Below are 19844 nucleotides of genomic sequence, written 5' to 3' on the forward strand. Positions count from 1 at the left end.
CCTTTGTTTTGTTTTGTTTTTTGAGACAGGGTCTCACTGTGTAGTTTAGGCTTGGCACTGAACTCACTATGTAGCTCAGGCTGACCTTGAACTTGGAGCGATTCTCCTTTCTCAGCCTCCTAAGTGCTGAAATTACAGGTGTATATTACCATACCTGGCCTCTGTGTCTATTAGGAATCCTGAAGTAAATATATCTCAGCCTAAATTCTTCATTATTCCTTTTAAATCTGTTCTTTTTGGGGGCTGGGGATTTAGCTCAGCAGCATAAGTGCCTGCCTTGCAAGCAGGCAGTCGTGAGTTCAATCCCTGGTACCGATTTAAAAAAAAAAAAAAAAAAATCTGTTCTTTTCACTGTCTTTTCCATCTCAATAAATAGCTATTCTGTCCTGTCCATCTTTTACCCAAATCAAAAAGTTTATGGTCATCCATGACTCCTCTGCCCTTATAAAACCATCACCAAAGGCTGTTGATTCTACCATCAAAAAAAAAAAAAATCCACATCTGATCAGTTCTCTCACCATGCAAGGCCGCCATCCTAGTTATCTCAGCAACCCTAGTTAACTGTGGTTGGCTCTTAACTGGTCCTCGTACTTTCTTTTCTGCCTCTTCTTGGTCTGTTCTCTGCATAGCAGCTGGTGTAAGCCTGTGAAATAAAAGTCATATCATGTCACACACATAATGCTGCAGCGGCTTTCTGTCATACCCCAAGTAAATGCTGAAAACCATATAGCGCTTATTATGCCCTGCAATATCTGGCCCTGATTATCCCTTACTCGCCTGACTTCAGCTACATTGGCTTCCTTGTTCTTTATACCAGATACACCCCATCTGTGTATCTGGATTGCATTTGCTCTTTACGTGGAGTGCTCCTCCTCCATTACAATGGACAGGAGGTACATGTCTCCCAAAAATTCATATGTTAAAACCTAAACCCCAGGCAATGTTATTAAGAGGTGAAGCCTTGGGAAATAGATTTTGAGGAAGGAGCCCTCATAATTTGGATTAGTGTGCTTTTTTTTTTCCTTTTTTTATGAGAAAGAGTCTTATTATGTAGTCTAGGCTGGCCTTGAACTCATGGTGATCCTCCTACCTCAGCGTCCCCAGTGCTGGGATTACAGGCATGCGCTGGATTAGTGTGTTTATAATAGAGACTCCAGAGAGCTAGTTCACTTACTGCACCGGGTAAGAACATAGGTAGACAGCACTGTTTTATGAACCAGATAGAGGTTTTTACCAGACACTGAATCTCTGACTTGCACCTTGATCTTGGGTTTCCCAGCCTCCAGATCTGTGAAAAATAGTTCTTTTTGTTGCTGCTGCTGCTGTTTTATGTAATACTGGGGATTGAACCCTGGGACAGGATCTCATTATATTGCCCAGGATGGTTTTGAATTTGCAGTTCCCTTTTCAGCCTGCCAAATAGCTGGGATTTATTAGATGTGTGTCACTGCACCTGGCAGATTTCTTTTGTTTATAAGCCACTCAGTAATAGGGTATTTTGTTACAGCCACCAAAAGAGACCAACACCCATCTATCTATGCAGTTTACCCCTTAACATCTTTTAGGTCTTTGCCTGGTCACCCTATTTAAGCTCCAGAGGAAACAGGTATCTTACACTGCTGGGGTGTTTTGTTTTGTTTTGTTTTGTTTTGTTTTGTTTTTTGACAAGATTTCACTCTGTAATTCAGGCTAGTCTTAAACTCACTGTGTAGCCCAGGCTAGCCTTGAACTCATGGCAGTTCTCCTGCCTCAGCCACCCAAGGGCTAGAATTACAGGCATGTACCACCGCACGTTTTCTTACTGCTAATCTTAATCTGTTTTACTGTATTTGACCTGTTTATTGTCAGTCTTTTGAACTAGACTTCCAGTCCTATCAGAATGGCAAGTGTTGCTGTTTTATTCACCTCACTAATAACTGAATAGGACCCAGCACAAAGTAAGACCCACAGACACTTTTGAATGAAGGCAAGGCAAGACCTTATTGGGTTTGTTCAGCATTTAAAGTAGATTCTTAGCTCACAGTAGGGGTTCAGTAAATATTTATGGGAATGAATGAATAAATGGAGAAACTTTTCCCAGAAAAGTAACATGGATAAGCAAAGGTTTCACAGTGTTCATGACTTTTAAAATACGGTAAAAACCTCAGGTTGAGAACATTTGGTTTTTGAGAGAAACTACAAACTTTGCAGAAAGTTTATGATTCATAATTTCCGTTAAGACCCCTACAGAAATTGGTGTGTATGCTTAGGTAGGTGATAAGGAGACATAAAAACTATCTTGGTAATAAGTATGTATGTGTTTAAGGTTGGGGTTTTTTATTATTATTCTAGACTATAGGTGGTTCTACTGAATCTTTGCAGGGCTGAGGGTTGAGAATTGAACCCTTGCATGTGACAGGGTTCAGTCACCAAGGGTACATCCCCAGTCCCTCTGCTGGCTTCTCATCTTTTTTGTTCATTTCTCCAAACTTGCCATTCCCCTGCCTCAGACTCCCAAGCAGCTGGCATTGCAGACATAACCATTTGCCCAGCTTCTGATAACATCTTTAATATAGAAAGTGTCTTTCATAATGATTTGTGTGCTGCATTTTCTCATCCAGGAAAGAGAGTCACCTCCACTAAGGACTTAGTAATAGGCTAATATGATAGGTCAAGATTTTAAAATGTTAAAAATAAGTTTAATTTCCATCATGCTCTTAACAGAGTAGGACATTTTGATTTGGTACCTCTTAAACATATTTGGAAAAGGAGAAAACATTCCTGGAAGTAAATGGGGACAGGACAGGGTAAGAGGTTGGAGGTGTAGCTCAGTGTTACAGCACATGTTAAAGCCCTGCATCCATTCCTAGCACCATCAAAAGATAAGGACTGGCCAGGCAGAGTGACACATGCTTGCAGTCCCAGCTATTTGGTTTTTTTTTTTTTTTTTTTATCGGTACCGGGGATCGAACTCATGACTGCCTGCTTCCAAGGCAGGTGCTTATGCCACTGAGCTAAATCCCCAGCAGAGTCCCAGCTATTTGGGAGCTTGTCCCAACATAAAAATTGAAAGGGGCTAAGGATATAATTCAGTGGAACAGTACCCCTGGGTTTGATTTCCAGTGTGGGGGGGGAAAAAAGTTAAAATACCATTTCCCACATGTAGAACCCATTTTGGTTTTTTTCTGTAAGACTTCCTAGTTTTATTTATTTATTTATTTATTTTTGTCTTTTTCTTTTTTATTGGTACCGGGGATCCAACTCACGACTGCCTGCTTGCAAGGCAGGTGCTTATGCCACCGAGCTAAATCCCCAGCCCCCTCCTAGTTTTATTTTGCAACAAGAGTTCTATCTTTCTTCCTCTTAAGTGACATATATATTAACTTCAAATAAGTGGTACAAAGAAAACTATAACTTTTTATGTTACTTACTGCCAATAAATGAATATTTTATTCAATTAGATTTTTATTTCAAGGCTGAGGACTGAACTCGGTCCTTGATCATCTTGCTGGGCTATATCCTGTCCCTTTATATTTTGAGACAGGGTCTCACTAAATTGTCCAGATTGGCCTGGAACCCACCTGCATTAGCTTCCGGAGTAGCTGGGGTCACAGGCATGCTATGCCTCAGCTGTTACGTTGCATATTAAATCATATGTGGGTTTATTGGTTCAATAGTGGGTCTGTTTTAAAATAGCTATGTTTTCTGTAAATAAATCAACTGTAAATGAGTCAAACTGCCAGTTGAAATAGCTTCTTCCTTCATAAGGACTTGGAGCTGCATCCGTCAGTGGGTAATGTGGTTTGTTTCAGGGGTGTGGTGGTAGTGGGGATGCTTCCCTGGAGAAAGGTTTTGAAAGCTACCCCAGCCAGAGAACAGGGTTAACATCAGCAACACATTGATAGGTTATGGCGAGCTTGACCTTTGACTTCAGGGGTCATCTCCATAAACCCTCACCTCAATCTAATGACAGAAATGTTGGAAAACATTCTGTGCTCCTCAAAATTGTCGGAATCATCAAAAGCTAGGAAAGTCTAAGAAATTCTTTCAGTGCAGAAGCAGCTAAGGCACCTGGGCATGGTGGTGCATGCCTATAATTGGAGCCTAAAAAACAAGGAAGCAGCAGAAGTAACTAAGGAAGATGTGATGATAAAATATAACGTGCTCTATCTTGGCACATGAAAAGGGCATTAGGGAAAAAAATAAGACCTGACTAAAGTATGAAGTTTGTTAATAGTGTATCAGTATTGGTCGGTTAGTTGTGACAAGTGTACCACATTATTGGCATATGGCAGTGAAGGGAGCTGAGTGCTAGATATACAGCAATACTCTGCTCCATCTCTGCCTGTCTAAAATGGTTCTAAAAAAAATTTTTTTTTGGGGGGGAGCCAGTGTTTAAAAAGGGAGGAATTTGAAGCCAAGCATGATAGTCACACCTGTCGATGTCGCTCCTGGCCGGCAGGAAGGACACACGACAAAGTCTGGCAGTGGACAACCTTTTCTTTTATTTTCCTTCTCCGTACAGCCTGCCCTGGGATCGCTCCCAGCCGAAGCCTCCTTTGGTCCGCTCCCCGCGGCTCCTTCTGGGCTTCTACTTCCCGGCTTCTTCTTCCCCCCCAGGGGTGGCACCAGTATATATACGGATACAGTGTCCAATCATGTTAAAGTAAGCAAGGCAAGCTGATTGGCTAACATCATCAGTTGCCAGGCAGACTATATTGTTGAGCGGGTTGCTTACGCGGTAAGCAGGAAACTAACGTGCTCGATGGGAGGGGTAATCTACCTCAGGCTTTACTCTTTACTACAGGCCTCACGTCCGCCAAGTGAGGCGACCGGGCTCGGGGCTGCGGCTCCCAACATCTCCCCCTTTTTTATTTTTTTTTATAAATGTGCACATCGTAGCCCTTCCTGGACTGGGTGCAGAGGCTTATGCCCTATGCGTAGGCCCACCGTAGGTCCTTGGCTTAGACCCTGGTCGGCCGTCCCATGGTCTGCCAAGGCCCTGAGGCCCTCGTCCTTTTTCTAGGGCCAGGCACAAACTGGACGGAACCTGGATGCACACAAGCTTGCACTCATTTCCTCTCCGTAAAGAAATCCCCTCGGAGAGAAATTTAGACCTGGGCAGCATCTAACAGTCCAGCGGCTTACGTGCAGGATGGGGTAGGGCCTGGCTTAGGTTGAGTCGCACCGGGGGAGTACGCTCTTACCCGTCATTGACTCTCCTACCCAGCTATGTCATAATTTTTTAGAGGAGGAGTGTGGGAAGCTCACCACCCCTAGACTCGGTCGTAGGCTAGGCGAGCGAGCCATGCATATGCCTGAGGATCTTCTTGTCCATTTTGGGCTACCGCTATTTCTATTCATCTTGTTGGTTGGTCTGTGATGGATCTCCGGTAGGGCAGGTCTGATCTTCAGTCGAGGGCTTTGTCGCCCGTGTCAGTCTCTCCGGTACCCACAGTGGTTCTCGTCCCGATTCCTGTGGGAAAACACAAACCGCGCCTCGGTTCCAGCTGATTACCGGATCCGGGCCCATCCATTGTCATGCCATAGATAACTGCGCCTTTGGAGGCAGGCCTTGGCTTACTCCCCCTTTTTGTTTTTTATTTTTTATTTTTATCTTTTTCGTTTTTTTTTTTTTTTTTTTTTTTTTTATTGGTACCAGGGATCGAACTGGCGATTGCCTGCTTACAAGGCAGGCGCTTATGCCGCTAAGCTAAATCCCCAGCTCCCATTTCCTCGACCGGCGTTTTTCTCAGCCTGCTCGGCAGAGAACTCTGTGTACCAGGCTCGCCAATCCAGGTAACTACCCGAGGGCAGACACGCCTTTGCCAGCTGAATCCAGTCCGCGGGGGTGAGGGGCCCAGAAGACAGGTTCTCCAGCATGGCAATGGTGTAAGGCGCAGTCGGCCCAAAGGTTGTAACTGCATTTTTAAGTTCTCTAATCTGCTTTATCTCAAAAGGCTCCCATGCATTACGTCCCTGGCCCATAGCTACTTGTACAGGAAATATCCCGTAGGGGTCACTATCTATCCCAGGTGGTGGATGTACCTCATGAGACAAACGTCCCCCCTGCCAAAGCCGCCTGTAAAAATACCGACCCGCCGGCGGCGGAGCATAAGACGGCGGCCGTGATTGGGCGGAAAATGGGGGCCCGTGCATCACTTCCTGTTCTGGCGAAGGGGAAGGGAGCTCCCGGGCGGCCGCCTCGCGGCGAGGGATCGCCTCCGGGAACACCCCCCAAGGTGGGGCGGAAGGCTTCGCCTCCCTCTCGCGCCGGGGAGCGCTCAGGAGCTCTCTACTCCTCCGCAGACCAAGTTGAGCGGAGCGCAATTCACGGCGCAACGCTGGGAAAGAACCCTGCGACTCCTTATCGAGCGACTTAGGCTCCTGACAGCTGGTCTCTTTGGCCTCCTTGCCATTCAACTTTCCCTCGTCCTCGGAGTCAGACGACTCCGAGGCTAGAGCCCCGTCCTTCTCCTTAGCATCTTTGTTCCCCTTGACGGGCCCCTCTCGGGAGCTCCCCGACTGGGCCTGCTCAAATACCCTGCGTACTTTTGTAAGCTCTTGAGAGCTTTCTCCACAACCACCCTCGCTCTTAGTGTTGCTACCTAGCATGTTTCCCATCTTTTAATATGTTACTCACCGCGTGAGGCCCAAGGAATCCGCCACTTACGCGTGAGCCTGAGGGGAGTCTAAAAGCCCTGTAGGTGCGCGCCACCCAGAGCCCAGGCTTATCCCCAACTCACCTGTCTCGCAGCTCTGTACTGGAGCGTTGTCCGCTGTCACGTCTCGGGGGTGATCAGTCCCCGTGCGGGCCTCCAAATGTCGATGTCGCTCCTGGCCGGCAGGAAGGACACACGACAAAGTCTGGCAGTGGACAACCTTTTCTTTTATTTTCCTTCTCCGTACAGCCTGCCCTGGGATCGCTCCCAGCCGAAGCCTCCTTTGGTCCGCTCCCCGCGGCTCCTTCTGGGCTTCTACTTCCGGGCTTCTTCTTCCCCCCCAGGGGTGGCACCAGTATATATACGGATACAGTGTCCAATCATGTTAAAGTAAGCAAGGCAAGCTGATTGGCTAACATCATCAGTTGCCAGGCAGACTATATTGTTGAGCGGGTTGCTTACGCGGTAAGCAGGAAACTAACGTGCTCGATGGGAGGGGTAATCTACCTCAGGCTTTACTCTTTACTACAGGCCTCACGTCCGCCAAGTGAGGCGACCGGGCTCGGGGCTGCGGCTCCCAACACACACCTATAACCCCCGGTACTCAATAGACTGAGGCAGGAGGATTACAAGTGAGAAGCCAATCCTGTGCAATTTGGTAACCTGGCCTCAAAACTAAAAAAAGAATAAAAAATTCAGAAAGATTGCTATTTTTGTGGACTAGTTATGAAGCAGAAAAAGATTATAAATTATAAAAAGTATTGGTCTTAATGTTAATATTAGAAAAAATGTCACAAATCAGACCTCAGTCTGTCTGCCTCTCAGTCTCTGTCTCTCTTTCTCTGCTGATACTAGGAGTTGAACTCAGAAATATTCTACTGAGCTAAATATATCCACCGCTTTTTAAATTTTTATTTCTTGTCTTGAGATAGGGTCTCACTGAGTCGCCCAGGCTGGCATCAAACTTTCACTCCTTGTGCCTCAGCCTCCGAAGTAGCTGGGTATGTACCACCACATCCAGCAGGGAATCAGTTACTAATTTTCATTTTTAATTGTAGATAATATTTCAGACTCTTGTTTTTCCTTGTGTACTGGAAGGTGCTTGGATAATCTAAGGAGACCAACACAAAGCTTTGTGGTTAAATGTAGCAGTCATTGTACAGAGTTCCTGAGCTTAACTTGCTCCGGTCCAAAAACTTGAATTCTGCTGGTGTTAAAGGAGATATCAGGGCTGGGGATTTAGCTCAGCGGCATAAGCGCCTGCTTTGCAAGCAGGCAGTCGTGCCGGTATCGATTAAAAAAAAAAAAGAGAGGGAGTTATCACCAGAATGAACAATTCATTAAAATAACACTTATCGGAGGTTAGAAAATTCAGATAGTTGTTGGTATATTTTTCCTTTGATTTGAATAAAAATTTGAAATTGACATCCAGCCCAAAGCTTCTGCTCCTTGCCCCCAAAGTATGTAGCACAGTTTGACCCAGATTTGAACACCTGTAGCAACAGCGGCCTTCTCCTCTGCTGCTTGCTCTGCATGCTGCTTGAGAGAAGGGTGGAGAGTCAAGGGAGCTTACAGTGGGGCTTGAGAGCGTAAATGTGACTGGTAAATTGTCTGGTGAATAGCATGTGCGTCTCATATTGGCAGTAGTGACAGGTGATGTGAGTGATAGGGTGGCACAGGAGAAAAAGGACAGGCTTTCAGGGAAAGCTTGATTTTAAATCTTGATTCTGACACATACAAGCGTCAGTTTTCTTTGTGTAAAATTTGGAGATCATTGTTTATACCCACTTGTTCATTAGGATTTTCATATAATTTGATTTTTACACACACATAAAGTACTTAATCTCAGTGTCTGTCACACATGTCCAGTGTTCAGTAAATTAAAGTTTTTATTTATTTTTAATGCATGTTTGCAGTATGTGATTGTATTCATCATGAAGATTTGGTACATGTATGTGACAACTTAATTCTTTTAATGTCACCTTCTCTTTTCCTCCTTCTGGCTTCTTCCCATTTGCAAAAGATCCCTATTTTCTGTTACCTTTTATTTTACTCTTTATGAAAGCCCTATTTTTTAAGAGGTGAATTTTTATTTTTATGGCTCTATTTTTTCTTAGTGCTTATTGGTTACACAGAGTAATGAATTTGATTGTATTCACCCTCTATTACCCTCTCTTACCTCTACCCCGTTCTCCCCAGTACCCTTCCACTTCTCTAATAATCTCCCTTCTATCTTACTTCACTTAACGTGATGATCTTTGGTTCCTTCCATTTTCCTGCAAATGATAAGACTTTGTTCCTTATGGTTGAATGATACACATAGTGTGTGTATAGACCTTTTCATGTCCTTGTATCTGTTGAGGGGCACCTCGACTGCTTCCGAAACTTGGTGGTTGTTCACCGAGTCATGATAAATACGGATAAACAAGTACCTTGATGGTTGAACTACTTTAATTTCTTTGGGCGTATATTGAGAGGTATACTGAGAGGTATGGTAGCCTACTTTAAATTTTTCAAGGAGTCTCCATACTGATTTTCATTGGCAGTGCTAATTTATGTTCTATCAGCAGTGCCCAAGGGCTCTTTTTTCCTCTGCATCTATGCCAACATTTACTGTTTTTCATATTTGGGATGATAGCCATTCTCACTAGCGTGAGATGGAATCTCAATGTAATTTTGATTTGTATTTTCCTGATAGCTAAAGATATTGAACATTTTTCATGTAATAATAGACTTGTGTGTTACTTTTGAGAAGTGTCTATTCAGTTCATTTGCCCATTTATTGAGTGAATTATTTTTAATTCTTTGTATATTCTTGGTTTTAATTGTCTGTCAGAATAACAACTGGCAAAGGTTTTCTCCCATCCTGTACACTGTCTCCATTATTTCCCTTGGTATGCAGAAGCTTTTTAGTTTGATGTAGTTCCAGTTCCATTTGTTGATTCTTTTTTTCCTCACCCACAATACTGGTGATTGAACCCAGGGCTTTTGTAGTGAGTTATATTCCCTGCCTACATGCTTTTCTCTTTCTTAAGACAGGATCTCACTAAGTTGCCCAGGCTAGGCTCACACTTAAGATACTTTTGCCTCAACCTCCTGCTGGGACTACAGATGGGTTGAAAAATTTACAAATGTATTTGCAGAATTGACTGGTTATTTACTGGAACTAGATTTTTATTATTTTGAGGAGGGGCTTGCCTGTCTGTTTGAGATAGTCTTATCAAATAGTTCAGGAGGCTGGCCTTGAACTCACTGTATAGCCCAGGTTGGCCTTGAACTTGCAGCAGTCCACCTGTCTCAGCCTCCCAGATGCTGGGATAATAGGTGTGCACCACTGCGCCTGGCAGCTGGAACTAGAATATTAGGTTCACTCGTGTGTGTGTGTGTGTGTGTGTGTGTATGTGTGTGTGTGTAGTGCTAGGGCTCAAACCCAAGGCCTTGTAGATACAAGACAAGAACTACATATCCAGCCCAAATTTATGCTTTTTTAAAAATACCAAGTACATTTATTAGAAAAGAAGAAAGTTATGAAATATCCTCACATTTTTCCTCAAGAAATTAAAAATAAAAGAATAAAACCAAAAACAAATAGAAGAAAATAATAATGATCATAAAACACAATCCCTTATCAAAATGCTACCATCATTTTTCATAAAAATTAACACTTTGATTCTTACATTTCTGTAGAAATACAAAAGACTCAAAATTGTCTAAACAACTTTGATAAAGGAACAAAATTAGAGCTCCAACCCAACCCAGTCCCACGGCTTATCACAGAGTTATATCAATCATGCCAAAACGGCATTGAGACCGAGACAGACAAACCACCAAGGTACCAATATGAAGTCCCAAAATAGACACCCACATGACAGACAACTGATTTCTGGGAAAGATGCAAAAGCAATTAAGTGGAGAAAGAATTCTACCTTCAATAAATATACTGGAACAACTGGATATCCACATGCAAAAAACCCAAACCCACATCAAAAATTTCTTAGGACATCCAAAAGTCAGCTCAAAATGGCTCACAGGGGATACAGTAAAGGCCAGTGTGACCGAGTCCTTGCTTTTGCTGAGTCATTCTCTCTGGGACAAAAAGACGAGGACGAGGTGTAGAAGGGAAGGCAGAACCTAGAGAGGTGTTCAGTGAAGGGAGACATTGAATCTGCTTCTGAACGGGCCATGTACATGACGAGGAGGCCATGCTGCTGCTTTTTTTTTAACTATCTTGACTATGTTTATATACATTTACATACACATATACATGTTTTTCAGCTTGTCACACTAATGAAACAATACAATATTTACACATGCATGTCTTTATAAGTGTGTTCTAATAAATATGTTCTCAAGGCACAACCAGTTACCTATAAAAGTGTCCAGTTTATCATTCTTTATGGCTGAATAGTACTCCATTGTATAGCAATGCCACATCTTTTTTATCTATGCTTCAGCTGATAGGCATTTAGGTTGTTTCCGAGATCTGGCTATTATAAACTGTGCTGCTATAAACATGGGTGCACGTATCATGTTTTTTATTCTTTTGGAAAGATACTCAGAAGGGGAATAGCTGGGTCAAATGGGACCTCTAATCCTAGTTTTTTGAGGAAACTCTACACCAATTTCCACAGTGGTTTCACTAATCTGCATTCCCACGAGAAGGGTTCCTTTTCCTCCCAGCTCCTGCAGCGTTTGTTATTGGTTGAGTTCTTTTTTTTTTTTTTTTTTTTTTTTTTTCTTTTTTGAGATGGGGTCTTGCTATGCAATTCAGGCTGGCCTTAAGCTGACTTTGTAGCCCAGGCTGGTCTCGAACTCGCAACAATCCTCCCACCTCAGCCTCCTGAGTGCTGGCATGAGCCACCACACCCAACACTGGTTGATTTCTTAATATTACCTATTTTGTCTGCGGTGAGGTGAAATCTTAGTGTGGTTTTAATTTGCATCTCTTGAATAACCAGGGCTGTTAGACATTTTTCTTTTTCTTTTTCTTTTTTTTTTTTAATCGGTACCAAGGATCAAGCTCATGACCATGCGCTTGCAAGGCAAGCTAACTTCCCAGCCCCTGTTGGACATTTTTCACGTATTTATTTGCTGTTTGTACTTCTTCATCTGAGAAGTGTGTGTTCATCTCAGATCCCCATTTTTGGATTGGGCCTTTGAATCTAGGAGGATTGAAATTTTTTTTTGAGTTTTTTTTATATGTTCTCAATAGTAATCCTGTATCTGAGGAACAACTGGTAAATATTTTCTCTCACATTGTGGGTTGTGTCTTTACTCTGCTGATAGTTTCTCTTGCGGTGCAAAAGCTTTTCAGTAGGACAAGATTCCATTTATTGATTCCTTGTGACAGTTCCTGTGCAGTCTGGGTTCTATTCATAAAGTCTTTGCCTACACCAGTGTCTTGTTCAAGAGTTTTACCTACTCTATCTTCCAGCAAATTGAATGTTTCTGTTTTAATATTAAGATCTTTAATCCATTCTGATTTTAATTTAGTACATGGTAAAAGATATGGGCCCAGTTTTAATCTTCACCATGTGGAAAGCCAGTTTTTCCAACACCATTTATTAAAGAGGGTGTCATGGGCTGGGAATTTAGCTCAGTGGCTTAAGCACCTGCTTGGCAAGGACAAGGTTGTGAGTTTGATCCCCATTTCCTAAATAAATAAATAGTCTTATCTTTCTTCCAGTGAATGTGTTTGGCACCTTTGTCAAAGATAAGGTAGCTTAGTGTGTCTGCCATTGTTTCTGCATCTTCTAATCTATTCCATGGATCTTCAGGTCTTTTTTTTTTTTTTTTTTTTTTTTGCCAGTACCACACTATTTTTATCACAGTAGCTTTATAGTATACGCTGTTTTATATCCTTGTCTTTAGTAAATTCTTGTGCTTTGTTCCAGCAGTTTCTTTTTATGTATCTTAAGATTTTTTTCCTTCTACTTACTCTTTCCTTTCTGTAAGTATACTTGTCACTTACATTCTTTTTTTTTTTTTTTTTTTTTTTTTTGGTCTTTTTCATTTTTATCAGTACCAGGGATCAAACTCACAACTGCCTGCTTGCAAGGCAGGTGCTTACGCCACTGAGCTAAATCCCCAGCCCCTTGTCACTTACATTCTTACACATTTTCCTTCAACTCTCCCTCTCCCTCCCTCTAGCTGCTGCTTAGGTTGTAGTCTTCCCTTTATGGCTATACCTTGCTACTGACAGAAAAGGATTTCATAGTAAGTGTGAAAGGATTAAGATCACCATTCTGGAGTTGGCTCCCCTATAGTTTAAATATGGAGTAGAAACACAGTTTTAGTGGTACACACCTGTAATCCCAGCACTCAGAAAGCTGAGTGTTTCCTGGGACGATGGCGGCAATTTCAGAGCCAAGCTGGGCCACATAGCTGGGCCAGCCTGAACCATATAAGCAAGTCATTATCTCAAGAAAACAAAAAATAAATAAGTAAACTCGTTTTATGAACTGGAAACCTTGTGCAGTGTTGTGGGTGTTTTTTGTTTGTTTGCAAACCATTGGTTATCTGTGTTCTTTATCAGAGTGGATGCTATGGATAAAGTTGACAGTTTGCCAGGTGTGGTGGTGCACACTTCTAATGCACATAGGAGGTGAGGCAGGAGGATCGCTGTCATGAGTTGGACTGGGCTACATAGTGAGTTCAAGGCCACCCTCAGTTATATAGTGAGATCCTATGTTCCAAAAAAAAAAAAAGAGTAAATCTTATTTGGTTCATTTTAAGATAACTCAAAAGCAGTGAATTTTTAAATTCCAATCTTAGTGATTTGCTATCTGAAGCCATTAAATTCTAGTGCTGTGTCTAGATAGATAGATAGATAGATAGATAGATACAGATATAGATACATTGTTTGTGCCAGGGATCGAACTCATAACCTCATGCTTGCCAGGCAGGCACTTATGCCACTGAGCTAAATTCCCGGCTCCCCTAAATTAATTCTTACAGATGTACCTATGATCCAGTTTTTTAAAAATAATCCTCTAGTTTTAAGTTTATTTCTAATACCTGTAGAAACAAGGAAAAAGTAGTTAATGTAAAAAGTTCCCTATATTTAGGGGCACTTTTGTATGGTTTTGTTTTCCATATGGCTGTTTTCATTACATATTTATCTTCACGCCTCCTGCCTCCTGCTAGGAATTGAGCTCAGGGTTACTCTTTATCAATGAGCTCCATCCCAGCCCCTCTCCTTTCCCCCAGCATCAACTCCGACTGTTTTGAGAGTCTCATTGTGGTTTAGGAGGGTCTGGACCACACTAGAACTCACTATAGCCTCAAACTTGCGGTATCCTCTTGCATTAGCCTCCAAGGGCCAGACTTGAGACACTATGCCTGGCAGTTTTTATTTTGAGACGGTGTCTCACTAATTGCACAGGCTCACCTTGAACTTGAGGGTCATTCCTCAGGCTGCAGGGTAGCTAGGATTATAGGCATGTATCCCCATGGCAGTTTGGAAAGGTGATGTTTTTTAATGACCAAAGATTTTATTGAGCCAGAAATGAAGAAGGCTGAAATAGGAGAATTCCAAATTGAAACTCACCTGGTCAGTTTAATGATTTCTGCAAGACCCTGTCTTAGAATAAATAAGGATTTGAGATGTAGCTCAGTACCAATTAGTTTTTTATTGGTGATCATTTAGATTATTTCTAGTATTTATAACCAGTGCTCTTAGGAATATTCTCATATACATTATTTATTTATTTCCTATAAAAAGTCAGTGTTTTTGTTTTTGCAGCAGCACGGGAAATCAAACCTACAGGTGCTCTCCTGCTGAGCCATATCTCCAGTCTGGATATGAGCACTTTGTATGTTGATACATGTTTAAAACTAAAGGAATATAATTTTAGAAGATGAAAGATTTTTCATGTGGTCTTGTTTTCCTAATGGATTGTGATTTCTTTTTTAAGTTTTGAGGGTCAATGTTGCTGTTGCATATTTGCCAATTAACTATTTTTAAATGCTCGTATTAGTGGGTAATGCTTCAAAGGGCAGTTGGACATAATTAAATAATGTAATCAGATACCTACTTTCCTTTTCTTACAAAACACAGCAGAGCAGTGTTGTCTGTTGGGGTTATGGTCTTCCCGCAATGCTAGGGGTTCCTTGGTAATATTTCTCTGATGAAGGTTGAATTGGTTAACTTTTAAGGCATCTTCAAGATGAGGTTTCAGAGGCAGGTGAGTGAAAACATTAACCAGAAATAAGGATTGGGTTTTTCCTCTTTGCTAAGTCCTCATTTCTCTGTCCTGGAAAAAAAAGTTGGAATTAAAATTCCTGCAAGAGATTGTGAAATTCTCATGCTGTTATTTTCTTTCAGATTCCTTTGTTTCTTCCTATTCCTCTCAGCCTGTATCTATATTTTCGACCTCACAAGGCAAGTTTGTAACTTTTTTTAACATATTAATAAAAGAAAAATGTTGAGAAAGAGGCTGTAACTGGGGATATGAGGCACAATTCTTCTACAGTATACACCCCTACATCCCTTAAAATAAAAGCTAATTACAAGGCAGTCCTTTCTGTTCAGCAGCTGCCAGTGCGTTCCTTAAAAGGTTAAATAAAATGGGCCTGGGCAGAACATTTAATGTAGCATAAGGATTAAATGTAGTTTGGATATTTCTTTAAAACTATAAAACTTGCCTGCAGAATTTGGAGCGTATAGAATTGTGGCTCAAAAAACACCCTAACCCCAGAGTGCATTTAATTTCTCTGCACCTACAAAACTGATTTAGAGCGTCAATGGCTTTGGAACAGTGATGTAAAAGTGTGCTTCCACTGACCTGCAAAAATGCCTCCCAGCTAGAGCACATATTGTAATGTGGGGTTTGTTCCCAGAGCTAGGGTAGCTCTAGATTGTCTAAAACATTGAACAGATAAGTCAGCTTTTGGCAATTAAGACTGCTTGTCTTAAAGATGAAACTATGCCTTTTTTTCTTTTATTCTTTTTTGATCACCCAATGAGGATGAACTCCAGAGTTTGTTAAGGATAGCCACTGCCAAGAATCAAAGAGCGCTGTATACTTCATTTGTTTAAATAAAGCACTATTCCGTTTGTGCTGTTATAACAGACCTTACGTGCAAGTCAGAAAACCTTATTTTTTTAAGAAGGGAAAAAAAGGTAATTAAAATCACTGGATAGAAGCTGGGCATGGTGGCACACTCCTGTAATCCCAGCATTCGGGAAGCTGAGGCAGGAGAATTGTTTGCAAGTTCGAGACCAGTCTGGGTTACAAAGTGAGCCCAAGGCCAGCCTGAACTGCATAGTGAGACCCTGTCTCAAAAAGACCCCCCCCCCAAAAAAAAAATTCACTGGATAGATTTTAGTTTTTTGTTTTTTGTTTTTTGTTTTTGGTCTTTTTCGTTTTTATCGGTACCAGGGATCGAACTCACGACTGACTGCTTGTAAGGCAGGCGCTTATGCCGCTGAGCTAAATCCCCAGCCCCCCACTGGATAGATTTTAGAAGCCCCTTTTAGATAGTTTATTGTCTCAGCTGAAATATTAATTATGAAATTTGGATGCTGGTTACCTTACATAACTAAAAAACATTTAATGCAGTAAATGTAGTGAATTTTTTGTCCGGTTTAATCTGCTTCTTAGGAAATGTGATACACAGTTTGTTACCCCTGTTCTTCATAGTATCCTTAATTGTGTCAGTTTGGATACCTGTGGGTCAAATCTCATGACCTTTGAAATTAACATGTATACATTTAAAAAATAGGGATTTTGTGAACCATTATAAAGCAACACAGATATAATGTAGTTCCACTTTACTCTGCCAGAAAAAAATCATAACCATAACTGCATAATTAGGTCTTTTAAAATTTATCAGGTCGCTATTTTTCCATACAGAATGGAAATAGTTGATTTCTTAAGTAGTGAACAATAGACAGTAAACATAGTGTATGAAATTTTAAAAAGATAACTGTCATAGCTTTTAAAATTGTTTTAATTCTTATTAGCAAAAATTACATATAACACTGATCAGAAACCAATGTTTAAATAGCCTCCAGTTTCACAGTTCACATTAGGATTTGTAAAAGAGCATACATTCATCATTCTTTTTGCTTAAAAAAATTATTTTGAAGCGAGGGATAGCGGCTCATGCCTGTAATCTCAGCATTTGGGAGGCTGAGTTAGGAGTATTGCCTCAAGTTCAAGGCCAGTGTGGACTACATGGTGAGACCATCTCAAGAAAAAAAGTTATTTTGAGGGGCTGGGGATTTAGCTCAGCGGCATAAGCGCCTGCCTTGGAAGCAGGCAGTCGTGAGTTCGATCCCTGGTACCAATAAAAAGACAAAAAAAAAAAAAGTTATTTTGACTAGTAGATATTCAGGACAGTGTTACTGTAAAGAGCTATATCAAATTGGGCACAGTGGTGCACACCTGTACTCCCAACACTTTGTGAGGCTGAGGCAGGAGGATCACAAATTTTTTTTTTTTTTTTCTTTTTCTTTTTTATCGGTACCGGGGATCGAACTCACGACCGCCTGCTTGCAAGGCAGGTGCTTATGCCGCTGAGCTAAATCCCCAGCCCTGAGGATCACAAATTTGAGCCCAACCTGGGCAGTTTAGTGGCTTCACAGGACTCTGTCTCAAAAAGGGGGGGGGGCACTATAACTCCATATTAATGCCTTGGTTCAATCCCCAAGACTAAGAGAGTCCAGTAGCTTCTACACCACCTTAATAAAAACAAGGGGCGGCCTATAATCTGAGCATTGGGGAGGCTGAGGCAGGAGCATTGCTGCCCATTCAAGGCCAGCCTAGATAGTCAGTTCAAGTCCACTCTGAATTACAGAGCAAGACCCTGTCTCAAAAAAAAAAAAAGAAAAGAAAATTGAGGGAAGAGGAGGGCATTAGTGTATGTGGTTAACTGTTTTAAAACCCCAGGGAGGGTGTGAGGAGCAGCCCAGCCCCTCCCAGGCCTCTCAGACTGGCTGTCCCATCAGCACAAAGCAGGCCAGCTCATCTCTCCCAGGGCCCTCACAGCAAATTCCTTTTTTTGGTGTGGTGCTGGGAATTAAACTTTCACTCTGAGCTACATCTCTGCACCTCTTCCCGTTTCCTGAGACGGTCTCAGTCGCTAAATTGCCCAAGCAGAACTGAACTTTCAGCCTCCTCAGCTTCCCAGAGTCCTGGGATTAAAGCCATGTGTACGGTGGCTGGCTATAACTTTTATTACGTTTAATCCTGAAATGCAGATGTTGCGTTATTCGGTTTCAGACAGATGCATGTACTGATTTGGACTGAGTAAAAGAGAGTCAAAATTTTCAAAAGTAAATTATGTGAAATTTATTAAATCGCACTGTACATGATTCATACAGATTTGTAACTTAGGAAATTAAGCTTTTGATTTGAATGTATTTGTGATTACAATGTCAATGGAATGATTAGTTCCTTCTGGAAAAGTTGTGTTCCCAAGTAAGTCCTTGGTTCCCTTTACCAAGCAGAATTTTAATTTTAGCGTAGACCCTTAGAGAGCTTCAAAGGCAGGGAACAAATTTTAAAGTAGTTTTATTGTACTTCATCAAAGATACTGATAGACATGTTGTATGTGGCTAATTTTTATTGGGCTTGTTCTGTGCTTAGTACTTGTAAATCATCTCATTAGTCCTCCTAGCCAGTTCCATGGGAGGAAAGGTGCTAGCTCTTTCACCAGTTGAGGAAACTATAATTTAACATGGTGAAATGATTTGCTTAAGGTCACACAACAAGTAGCAGAGCAAGAATTTCAAAGTCCATGCTTGTAAGTGCTACACATGTAATACAGATGATCAAAACTAGCTGTGTTTTAGGGTTTAGGGGTTTTGTTTGGCTTTTGAGACAAGTTCTCACTGTGTAGTTCAGGCTGGCCTTGAACTCACTCTGTGGCCTCCCAAGTGCTGCAGTGGCACCACCATGGATTACTGGCGTGTGCTACCATGCCCGGCTAGAGACTTTAATAGATGCCGTTTTGAAGTTGATGTTAAAAGCATGGAGCAAAAGAGACAGGAAATACTATTGACTGTTAGTGATGTGATTTACTCTGGGGAATGTGCTCCCTCCAGTATACACAAAATCAAACCAAAAGTTAGGTTCAGCTTTTGAAACCTTTGCAAAAAGTGGAGACTGGGAAATGTTTCTGAAAAGTAGAAGAAAATAAGATTGGAAAGAATGTCCATCCACCACTCAGAACTGGAAGCACATTTGCATTAATGAATGTTTGTATTCAATTTGATAATGCAGTAGGCATCTGGAAAAGGAAGTTACAACAATGAACTTTGGGACAAGCATTGAGGAAAAACATTTTGCCAGTTACAGCCTTTTTTAAAAAATAAATAAAAAGCAAAACATTTTTCTTTGTACAAAATCGGTTTTTTTGGTGTGTAGGGCCTAGCTTGGCTGCAAAGTGTCTGCTGGCTAACTTCCTATTTTGATGCTGTGGCTGAAAGTTGCTAATACTGTTTTGCACGGTGATTTGTCTTTCTTGTTTTGTGAACATGAGAAAATTCAAGTGTAGGGAAGTCTATATACCTGAGTAGTTTAATTCCTCCTCTTACAAATAGCAATTGCATTTATATGAAAAAGTAGAGGCTACTGTGGGCTGGCACTTTTTCTTCACAAGAGTATGTAGTTTTTCTATGCTACAGGTGTGCTTTATTTAAAAGTAGTGATTTCTTAAGTGAAGGGAGAAATTAACCAAATAACATAAAATCTTAAGTAACTCACTTTTTAGTTTCATTCTTTGAGACCAACTCGTCATGTAGTCCAGGCTGGCCTTAAACTCAGATCCTCCTGCCTCAGTTGAGTGTTGAGGTTACAGCCAGGCCCCGCCACCCCAGGCTTATCGGCTCTTCAGGGAGACCTCTGATGCCAATCCCTTGTTGCTTATTTCTAGATCACAGTACATTTTCAGCCATTGTTTTAGAAATGCATAGAGAAGTATTAAATTGTTTTGTGAGTTTATGGGAGGAGAAATAATTCGCATGCATATATGTGTTTGTATATACAGAATTCACTTTGTTGTTTTTCACATCGTTTTTAATTTCCCATCTTGTTCTGTAAGATAAATACCCTCGGGATGCAACAAAGAAAGGGCTTTTTCAATTCCCATACCAGATCCTGTACTCAAATGGGAGTTTTGCCTTATTCCAATCAAAACTCAGTTACTGCTAGGCATGGTGGCACACGGCTGTAATGCCAGCACTTGGCAGCTGAG

General features: G+C 41.5%; 1 protein-coding gene and 1 long non-coding RNA gene across 5 annotated transcripts in view; one reads left to right on the forward strand and one right to left on the reverse strand.

Annotated features, from left to right (window-relative positions):
* Positions 1 to 19844, forward strand: part of Rtn3 (reticulon 3) — a 58995-nt gene that overhangs the window by 8933 nt on the left and 30218 nt on the right. For 3 of the 4 annotated variants that reach the window (XM_003468082.5, XM_013150699.3, XM_063227402.1), the window contains exon 2: positions 14968 to 15024. The exons of the other annotated variant lie outside the window; for it this stretch is intronic. In XM_003468082.5, the coding sequence (XP_003468130.1) occupies positions 14968 to 15024 (57 nt within the window). The remainder of the gene's footprint in view (positions 1 to 14967; positions 15025 to 19844) is intronic. 4 annotated transcript variants of the gene reach the window in all.
* Positions 4462 to 7222, reverse strand: LOC134470873 (uncharacterized). Its single transcript, XR_010040068.1, has 2 exons — positions 6726 to 7222; positions 4462 to 5455 (listed from the first exon to the last, which is right to left on the reverse strand). It is a non-coding gene; the product is annotated as an uncharacterized LOC134470873 (long non-coding RNA).

The sequence above is a fragment of the Cavia porcellus genome, unplaced genomic scaffold (assembly GCF_034190915.1).
Source record: "Cavia porcellus strain 051 isolate PalLab524CR breed Dunkin Hartley unplaced genomic scaffold, mCavPor4.1 scaffold_17, whole genome shotgun sequence".
Taxonomy (NCBI): Eukaryota; Metazoa; Chordata; class Mammalia; order Rodentia; family Caviidae; genus Cavia; species Cavia porcellus.